Source organism: Babylonia areolata, chromosome 1 (assembly GCF_041734735.1).
Source record: "Babylonia areolata isolate BAREFJ2019XMU chromosome 1, ASM4173473v1, whole genome shotgun sequence".
In the NCBI taxonomy this organism is placed as follows: Eukaryota; Metazoa; Mollusca; class Gastropoda; order Neogastropoda; family Buccinidae; genus Babylonia; species Babylonia areolata.
In genome coordinates this window covers 51,258,223-51,268,709 of record NC_134876.1, presented here as the reverse complement: position 1 = coordinate 51,268,709, position 10,487 = coordinate 51,258,223, and the positions used below count along the sequence as shown (strand labels likewise).

Genomic DNA, 10,487 nt, shown 5'->3' with positions numbered 1-10,487 from the left:
AGTAAAGAAAGCCGGCAACAGCAACATGTAAACTGACCCCCCTCCTGACCCCCCACCCCCTCATCCCCGCCCCTCCAACAGGAAACGAAAACAAAGAGCATAAAATGAAACCCATACCTGCAGACTGGAAACTTCCAGTGTCTCCTGATTAACCCCGAACCCTCTGCACTCTGACCAGAGCACGTGGTAAGACAGCTCCTTGTCCTGGTCAGGGTCCGTCGCCCACATATTGGCAACCACCCTCTCGGACGCTCCGGGCTGCAGCCCGTTGCTCTCGACCACGTCCACGCTTTCCGACTTGGGCTTGAACTCCGGGGGCACATCGTTGACGTCCAAGACGTGCACAGTGACGAAGGTGGAGGAGGACTTGGCCGGTGAGCCGCCGTCTATGGCGCTAACGGTCAGGTTGTAGAAGGCGGTGGTATCGCTGTCCAGCTGGCCGGCACGGGTGATGTTGCCGCTGCTGCTGTCCACTTTGAACTTGTCGCTGCCGCTGCCCGATATGACGTAAAACACCTTGTTGTTGGGCGCACTCCCGTCGCTGTCTCTGGCCGATACCGTCAGCAATGGCGTGCCTGAAAGAAAAGAAAGAGAAAAAGAAAAAAAGAAAGAAAGAAAGATATACTTAGAAAATTCATAAGAATAAACAAAACACCTAAATTAAAAACCACGGAGAAAACGTTTTTCGCAAAAGGGAAAGAAGCTGTGGTAGAGACAATGGTAAATGGTTAAATAATTTCTTTCTGAGGAACATTGTCTTAGATAAATATCAGTTCGTCTCCGAATGAAGTTTCGCCGAATCTGCTCGGCTACCTAGACAAACTCGAGCTCGTTTAGTCACAGATGAGACGGACACCTGCAAACGTGGTGACATCTTGCCTAGTGAGAAGAAATACAAAAAGATAACGATGTATATATATATATATATATATATATATATATATATATATATATATATATATATATATATATATATATATATATACAGAAACAGAAGCAGAAAAAGAGATAAAGACAGAGAGACAGACTGACAAAAAGACATGCACACACACACACACACACACACACACACACACACACACACACACACAGAGAGAGAGAGAGAGAGAGAGGGAGAGATTCAAAAATTCAATGACACTCAAGGATAAAGATTTTAAGCATCGCCTAGTCTTTCAGTCTGCCCTTGCGACAACAATAACAATACCAACATTAACGATAACGACAGAACACTAATCACTTTGTTAACACTGCTACATCTACTGCTACTACATCGAATGATAATCATCATCATCAAGAGAGAGAGAGAGAGAGAGAGAGAGAGAGAGAGAGAGCATTGCCGTCGCTAAGTCAAGACAGCATCCACAAAATCAGGCAATCAAAGACAAAATCAAGCATGTGTGCCAAAGCTGTCGGCAATTACACAGATTGTACTATATGAATTTGTGGACAGTGAGTAAAGTAAATGGCAATAATAACAAATCGCTCAAAAACGGAGTTCTGCACAAACGAGTAAAGCTACACATCCTTATGTTTCCAACCACTCACCGAGCACAGCATTCTCTGAAATGTTTCCGTCATACGACTGCCCGAAGATTGGTTCGTTATCGTTCTCATCCTGGAAAGAAAGAACCACACACACACACACACACACACACACACACACACACACACACACACACACAAACATACACACACGCATGCGCGCGCGCGCGCAATGGCTAATGGTACAATTTTCCGTTTATGGATTGATGGTTTGCTCGTCTTATGCAGACACATATTTTCTCGGGTCGGGCGGAGAGACAGAGAGAGAGAGAGAGAGAGAGAGAGAGAGAGAGAGAGAGAGAGAGAGAGAGAGAGAGAGAGAGAGAGAGAGAGAGAGAGAGAAACACACAGATAGACAGACAGATTGACAGACAGACAGACTGCCAAGCAGACAAACAGACAGACTCAAAGAGAAAGGGCGGTTATGAATTAGATCAATGCTGTATTTCAGTTCCTTTTCTAGTAGTGCATGAGTCTCCCACCTTAGGTATTTAATAAGTGAACATCTATGTAGTATCACTTTTCAATGATGAGCAACTGTTCTTTAATCAACTGTCGCGGTTTCCTTTGCTGTTACAAGAGCATGGAATATTCTTAAACGTATTCTTAACTTGTTATCGTGGTCACGATGCGAAGATGCTGATAATATGATGAAACGCGTACTTTTTTGTATGTGCGCGCACCCCCTCCCACCAAACACAGACACAGACAATGACACTGACACACACACACACACACACACACACACACACACACACACACACACACACACACAATCAGAGATGGCTCACCCTCACTGTCACGAAGACAGACACGTTCGAACAGAGGCTGGGGGTACCCAGGTCGCATGCCACCACGGTCAGGTGGACAATCCCAGTTCGGGTGTCGGGCAGGGCTTCATAGTCTAGCCCTGATGACGCCTCACGTATACCCAAACTGCCCGTGGAGTTGTCGATAGTGAAGTTATCGGCAAGTTGAGATGTGGGTGAGATGGTGTAGCGTATCTCTCCGTTCAGTCCCGTGTCCGAGTCAGTAGCCTGCGTGAAAAGAACAGTGAATCGTACAAGAAAGAACTGAACTGACCAAGCTGAAGAGCGGAGAACTAGTCTCATCACCAAGTTTGTTTGCGTTGTGCAATCATCGCTGGACACATGTAGCTTCGGCGCTAAATCATTCGAAGGTGTTGGCAAACTCTTTCTTTAAATGTGGATGATATATTTTTCGAAATTTGTTTAATGGCGTATGGACATTAAGAGAGGTCGGAATGATATTCCAGAGAAAACCACCAATACGTCAATACATCTGGATTAAAAAAAAATCAAGTATATGCAGGGACAGCATTATCTGATGATCATGGCGATTATCATTGATACGAAAGGAGCTCGTACTACCAGATAATATTTTGAACAAGAAAACAACTTTGTTATATTTCAGTTTCGATTTCAATAGAAGAATATCCGAATAAAATTCAATGACACTCAAGGATAAAGATTTTAAACATCGCCTAGTCTTTCAGTCTGCCCTTGTGACAACAATAACAATAACAACATTAACGATAACGACAGAACACTAATCACTTTGTTAACACTGCTACATCTACTGCTACTACATCGAATGATAATCATCATCATCAAGAGAGAGAGAGAGAGAGAGAGGGAGAGGCAGAGAAAGAGAGATACGAGAGACAGAGAGAGGAAGAAAGAGAGAGACAGAGAGAGAGAGAGAGTCAGACATAGACAGGGAATAAGAGGATCAAAACAGAATGACAGTAGTCACAACGATAGACCAAAAAAATGACAGCCAAAGTCGACACTTTACTGTTATATTGATGGGTCTGTCAAAATCGAATCTGTTCTCATCGACGAAGGCCTGGTACTCGAGCCTGGCGAACTGGGGCGGGTTGTCATTGAGGTCAGTTAGAGTGATGGTCAGTGGCACAGAGGCCCTCAGGCCTCCATTGTCCGTGGCCTCCACGGTCATCCGGTACTCCTGACGTGTCTCATAGTCCAGCTGGGCCTTAGCTACGCTCACTACACCCGTCACGTTGTCGATCGTAAACCTGAGACAGTCGGCAGTTGGAATTTCGTTTCACGTTAATGGACAAATTGAGACGTTCATTTCATCAAAACAATTAATGAGGCAAATAATAATCTTTCTTTATACTGGCAGACATGAGTCTCGTAACACATGTTAGATTACCACCAAACAACTATCTTTCGATCTTTTTGTACTCTCTCGTATGCCCTCTAAGTCTCATTCCTTTCCTCTCACTCTTCCAAACACAGCAACACTGGTTCCAACTTGGTTTGAACCCACTATGTCTCCAACATGTTTGAGCCCAGTTTTTTCCATATGGTCATTCTATGAGTATGAGGCTAACAATAGCTGACATGTTCCTGGAATTTTATGTTTTATTTCATCATTAGCAGTCATCTCATTCTTCCTACAGAAACGACTCTAAAAATTCTTAGTCTGCCTAAATTCACTTACAGAAAGGAGTATGATTAGTAGAAAATACGCCAGCTTTGCTGAAGAATCATATTAACAGAAGAAGCTACTGTTACAAGGTAAATTGGAAGTATCAGATTAGGTTTGTTTCCTCAACAATAAATGTCCACTCACATATCGTCACCACCCTGAAGAGAATAGGTAACGGTGTTGTAAGGCGGACTGTCAGAATCTATTGCCTGAAGAAAACAAAACACAAGACAATATTACGTCAAACGTTCAAAGGTCTGGTTCTGATATCAACTGTTTCTCGAACGTTTGCTACTTCTGATATATCGTTGTTGTTTTTGCTGTTGTTGTGGACATATGTGAGAAATGTTTCTGAAATAAAATATTCATAGAATAGATTGTCCACTGATGCCCAGATAACACAGATATTACTCCTCGACCTACTCAACCAATCAGTAATTTTATTTTCAGCATGCAATACCAATGTATGCACACTGTTGGTGAGTGCGAGTTATACGTATTAAGGGAATATTCCATGACCAAGACAAAATCAAAACTTCGAACGGTACACACATACAAAGACCGATACAGACATATAGACAAACAGACAAGCACACAGTGAGAGAGTGAGAGAGAGAGAGAGAGAGAGAGAGAGAGAGAGAGAGAGAGAGACGAGGGAGAAAATGAAGGGGTGAGAAGAAGGGTGTGGACAAAGAGAGAGAGAGAGACAAGACAAATTCTTTATTTCGAGGATAATAGATAAGCACTGGTGTGCCTTTTTACATCCAGTCCCCGCCCTGAATATATACATATATATATATATATATATATATATATATATATATATATATATATATATATATACAGAGAGAGAGAGAGAGAGAGAGAGAGAGAGAGAGAGAGAGAGAGAGAGACGGCGAGAGAGAGACAGAGAGACGAGGGAGAAAATGAAGGGGTGTGAAGAAGGGTGAGGACAAAGAGAGTGAGAGAGAGACAGACAAACAGACAGACAGACAGACAGAGAGATGATGATGATGATGATGATGATGATGGCACAACATCAAGCATACCTGAACGGTGGTGATGTTGTCTGATACACAGAGAGAGAGAGAGAGAGAGAGAGAGAGAGAGAGAGAGAGAGAGAGAGAGAGAGAGAGAGACAGACAGACAGACAGACAGACAGACAGACAGACAGACAGACAGACAGAGACAGAGAGAGATGATGATGATGATGATGATGATGGCATACCTGAACGGTGGTGATGTTGTCTGATACATTCAGATTTTCAGGAACTGACACTGCGTAGTGGGGCGCCGTGAAATTAGGTGTGACGTCGTTGATGTTGATGATGCTCAAATGTACTGTGGTGTTCGTTTGATAATTGCCTCTCCCTATGCCCGTGGCGATAACCTGAAAAAAAGAGCGAGTCACAAGGTTCTCAGTACGTCATTGTCTCTTCTTCTGGTTCCTCATCTTCGCAGAATTTAGTTAGCATACCCTCTCTCTCTCTCAGTGTCAGCGAAACATGAAATCAAAGCAAAGATTACATGGGATTTTCCTGTTAAGTATGTGAAGATTTCCCACACTGACATAAATTCACTAGGAACGCGTATGTTGATATAAAACAGTAAGTCTCAGTTTGAACAAACCTCAAAATCAGCGTTGGTATGATTCTCATAGTTAAAGCACGTGGGGCTTGTGACTCGAATTAGGACTGTAGCCTCGGATCTAGCGCCAGACGGCAGAACTTCCAAACACTGAGAGTAGTCGGACAGTGACAGTGTGAAGGCGCTGTTGTCATCCTGAAAAGTAAGGAAAGTACAAATCAGCAACAATATTAACAAAAACAATAAAAAGAATATTTAGCACTACTGCTGCTGCTAGTGCTACTGCTACTAATGAGAATAAGAAGGAAAGGAATGAGAATAAGAAAGAAGAAGACGGAAAGGAAGAAAAAACCAAGGAAAGGAGGATAGAGATGTTTTTCCGACATGGCACCCAAAAGATGAATAATAGTCAAAATAAAAGTATTTCACGAGCAATCACACACATTCAAGTACTCAAACACACACGCATGTGCACACATGTACAGGAGTGACAGACAGATACAGAGAGAGAGAGAGAGAGGGGGGGGGGGGGGGGGCAGACAGACAGGCAGACAGATAGACGGAGACAAAGGCAGACAAGCAAATTCACCTTGTCCACATCAGTCACGATGATGGGCAGACTGAATTGCAGCGGCGTCCCTCGCGGAGAGTTTTCCGTCAGGTTGGCACTGAATCTCTCTCCAGAGAACAAGGGTGGGTTGTCGTCTATATCTTCCACTTGGATGGTGACAGTGCCTTTAACAATGCAAAGTGTGTTTTGGTCATAGCAAAATGAAACAAACAAATCACTGATGAATATTTCTTTCAGAATATATACAGCAGTCCACACTTGCACTGCACTTGCAGTGTACTAGAGTACACACAGTGCAGTTACAGTACAATAAAAAAAAACATAACGGTACCAGATACATACTGCACTGTTCAGTACATCAGTGCACAACATGATGTTTCCCTTCACGTTTCAACAGTATTCACAGTCATAACATAAAAAGACAAATCCACGGAATCATGCTTACTTGTCGCTGTTTGGTGTGTTCCATTTGCGGCATTCTGGTCAATCACTTGTATGTAAAGGGTAACTGATTCCACTTTCTCTCGATCCAGTCCGTTTGTGGGGTTCGTGGTAAGTCTGTGATCTACAAAGTCAAAGTTGTCCTGCAAAAAGGAAAAAAAACGCTTGCTAGAATCCGTTTTATTGCTGAAGAGATCTGTAGAATGGTGCCCCGTGGCTTTTTGCAATATTTTCCCTGATAACTTTTGCCCCAGGCATTTTAATCCAAGAAAATTAAAACCATAATCCAGCTGCAGAATTTCGCGCTGACGAATATAACCCCATTCAGTATCTTCTTACACATTGTACCAATACCGTGTATCTATTTAGTAGAAGCAGATTATCATCCGTGAAATTCAGTCCAACTGAATTGAAAATCAAGTTAATTATAGTTTTGTGGAATTTCATTCTGTGTAATTTAATACCTTGGTGTTTATTCAATTCTTTTTGTGTGCAGTTTATCAATATGACCTGTACAACTGGTTTCTACTTGTGCAATGAATTAAAGGTCTACAGCCATGAGTGGTATATTGCATTATCAATGCTAGTTTATATCGTCCTCAATCCTTTCCTCTTTCCAAACATACACATATACAAACTTCACACAATCACATACACGTGTGAGCACACTCCCAATCTTCTAACCGTACTCCAACCAAAACATTTACACAAATACAACACACACACACGCGCGAGCGAGCACATGCAAACGGCACCGATTTATTCATGAGCTCAGGGAAAGTTCTTGATTCAAATCATCATCATCATCATCATTATCCAAACGTCTGCAAAATCTTCAGCTCACCTGTAACACCTGTGACGACACTGTCTGCTGACGATCATCCAGCCCCGTGGACGCGTTCCACAAAACAGCATACTTCAGGTCAGCATCCGCATCACCATCAGTAGCACTGCAGTTGGCGATGGTGACACTGCCTGTACTGGTCTCTGGAAATGACACAGTCAACTGTGGCATCACAAACCTCGGAGGGTCGTCGTTGATGTTATCAACGACAACGCTGACAGTGGTGGAGGCGGTGAATGCTGGTGAGCCCCGATCCATGGCCAGGACGGTCAGGTTGTAGTCAGGATAGCGCTCCCTGTCCAGACTGGCCACAGTGGACACCAGCCCCGAGGTGCTATTGATCTGGAACTGGTCGTTTCCGCCTCCGGCTATCACGTAGAACACTTGGTTGTTGGGAGCGCTTTTGTCACCGTCTGTCGCCTGCACTTGGGTCACGGACACACCTGGGGCATCAATATGTTGATGGTGAGATACCAAGGTTTTTTTTTGTTGTTGTTTTTCTTTCTGTTTTGGTATGGACCTTATTTGGGGAGGAGGATCGGAGGAGGGTGTAGATAAGTCAATTGGTTCGCTTCCTTATACGGTTTTGTTTGTGTGCTAACAATTTAGTTTATCTGTCAAATTTGTTAGATTTGGGTTTTCAGTTAATAGATGATCTGTTACCAAGTGATACAGGCTTAACTGGGAAGACTGGCTCGATACAGCATTCTCAAAACCACCACATCTTCACAAATGTATCTTTGACACTGTAAAATTTGTTGATTGTGCACTGCTAGTGAACGCATTCATTGTTTTTTTGAGCTGGTCTGTGCACCTGTGTTTGTTAATATGAGAAAACATGTAAAGGTATACATGTGTGTCTGAAGTAGACCAGTCTCTTGGAACAGAACATACACAAAGGCATAAAATGTAACGTATATTAATAGTGATAATAATAAGAATAATAATGTTGACGATGATGATGATGATGATGATGATGACGACGACGATGATAATGATGATGATGGACAGCTATCTAGCGCGTTTTCTCCAGAACTTTAAATTTCGTTCCCCCCTCCACCATTTGTAAATCCCCCTCTACAAATACCCTCATGCACATATCTCCACTGAACATTGAAAAACCACTCACCCACTCATGATGCTCTCTAAAAGACACAGCCCTGCAACACGCACGAATGCACGGACACTCTCAAACAACCCACCACACAGGTATGTATGTAATGGTTTGCCGATTCATACATAATGTTTACCTGGTCCTTGATTTTCTGTGACGTTACCCTGATATTTCAGATGCAAGAACACGGGGGCCTCATCGTTTACATCCTGTCCAAAATACAAAGAAAATCATTTAGCTCCGTACAAAATCTATGGTACGGTACCTCACAAAATACACAACAATGCGACCATAATAGTTAACTGGACTGAAAACGTTGTTCTGAAATCGTCACTGTCTCCGTAAAAAAACAACAAAAATCCGGGTATAATATTTTTGTTCACATTGTCTCTCTCAGTGGTGGTGTGTCCATCGAGATCGATGATGACCATCGTTGTCATCCAGATGGGGGATGGGGGGAGGGTGGTGGTGGGGTGGGGGGAAGGATGCTCATGAGTCTATCTGTGAGTGCGCAGATGGCTGTATAGTCCAATCTGCGCACGAAATGTTCGCTGACAGTTGGGGCAGACAAAGACAGGCATATCATTGTCAGGGAGCTTGTTTGCCCGTGACTTTCTGGCCTGCCTCTTCTGAACAGCTGCAGCAGTCCTGCTGGCCTCGCACAACTTGGCGCCTTTGTGCACAGCAGCGCGCCATTTGTTACGGTCCACTGCAGATTCCTCCCAGGAGTCAGGGTTGATATCAAACGCTTTCAGAGAGACCTTCAGAGTATCTCTGAAGCGCTTCTTCTGACCTCCGTGTGATCTCTTCCCTTGTTGCAGCTCGCCATAGAAGAGCCTTTTGGGCAGCCGATGGTCTGGCATGCGCGCCACGTGTCCAGCCCAGCGAAGCTGGGACTGCATCAGGATGGTGAAGATGCTGGGAAGGGTGGCTTTTGCGAGCACCTCTGTGTCTGGGGTCCTGTCTTGCCACTTGATGTTCAGTAGCTTCCTGAGGCATGTTGTGTGGAAGTGGTTCAGCTTCTTGGCATGTCGTTGGTACACTGTCCAAGTTTCGCAGCCGTACAGTAGTGTGGGGAGAACTACTGCTCTGTAGACCTTTAGCTTGGTCTCAAGACTAATGCCTCTTCTGTTCCAGACATTTGCATTGAGTCTACCAAAAGTTGCACTTGCTCTTGCAATCCTGACATTCACTTCATCGTCGATGGTCGCATTTCGTGACAGTGTGCTGCCAAGGTATGTGAACCGCTCCACCGCACTGAGTCTCTGACCGTTGACTGTGATGTTGGGCTCAACGTAGGGTTTCCCTGGGGCTGGCTGATGGAGAACTTCAGTTTTCCCCTCTCTCAGTACAGCACAACAGATATACATGTTCATATATATATATATAAATATATATATATATATATATATATATATATATATCAATTCAAAAACGTTCCCCAATTGTCATGGGTATTTCATGACAAGTCATTCAAATTGTATCGAAGGATACCCTAGCTTTAATCAAATAGTGAAACGTCTAATTATTGAAATTGGAACTTAAATCGCCTTAACAGAAATGATAACATAAAACACCTTTTCACTGAAACAGTAACTTGAAACACTGTTCTACTGAAGCTGCAAGATCAAAACGCCAACCTGCACTGTGACAGTGACATTGACAGATCCAGTCAGTGAGGGTGTGCCCTGGTCAACAGCCAGCACCAATAGAGTGATGGCCCCTTTGTCAGACACATTCAGAGCCTCATAGTCCAGGGGCGAGATCAACGACAGGACCCCGGTAGAGGCGTTGACAGAGAAGTTAGATGACCAACGGGAGTTGGCAGACAGCCTGTACTGGACTCCTCTGTTCTGCTCTGTCCCGTCACGATCGTTGGCCTGACAACACACACAGACAAGGAATGAAAA

The 10,487-nt window shown here is 43.6% G+C and overlaps 1 protein-coding gene across 1 annotated transcript in view; it reads right to left on the bottom strand.

The window, feature by feature from the left end:
- Positions 1-10,487, bottom strand: part of LOC143284044 (cadherin-23-like) — a 107,188-nt gene that overhangs the window by 30,164 nt on the left and 66,537 nt on the right. Inside the window, exons 55-66 of the mRNA XM_076590686.1 lie at positions 10,218-10,457; positions 8,714-8,786; positions 7,464-7,906; positions 6,624-6,762; positions 6,197-6,342; positions 5,650-5,802; positions 5,249-5,410; positions 4,165-4,229; positions 3,361-3,601; positions 2,334-2,579; positions 1,546-1,615; positions 118-575 (exon numbers count right to left, since the gene is read on the bottom strand). Coding sequence (XP_076446801.1) covers positions 118-575; positions 1,546-1,615; positions 2,334-2,579; positions 3,361-3,601; positions 4,165-4,229; positions 5,249-5,410; positions 5,650-5,802; positions 6,197-6,342; positions 6,624-6,762; positions 7,464-7,906; positions 8,714-8,786; positions 10,218-10,457 — 2,436 coding nt within the window. The remainder of the gene's footprint in view (positions 1-117; positions 576-1,545; positions 1,616-2,333; positions 2,580-3,360; positions 3,602-4,164; positions 4,230-5,248; positions 5,411-5,649; positions 5,803-6,196; positions 6,343-6,623; positions 6,763-7,463; positions 7,907-8,713; positions 8,787-10,217; positions 10,458-10,487) is intronic.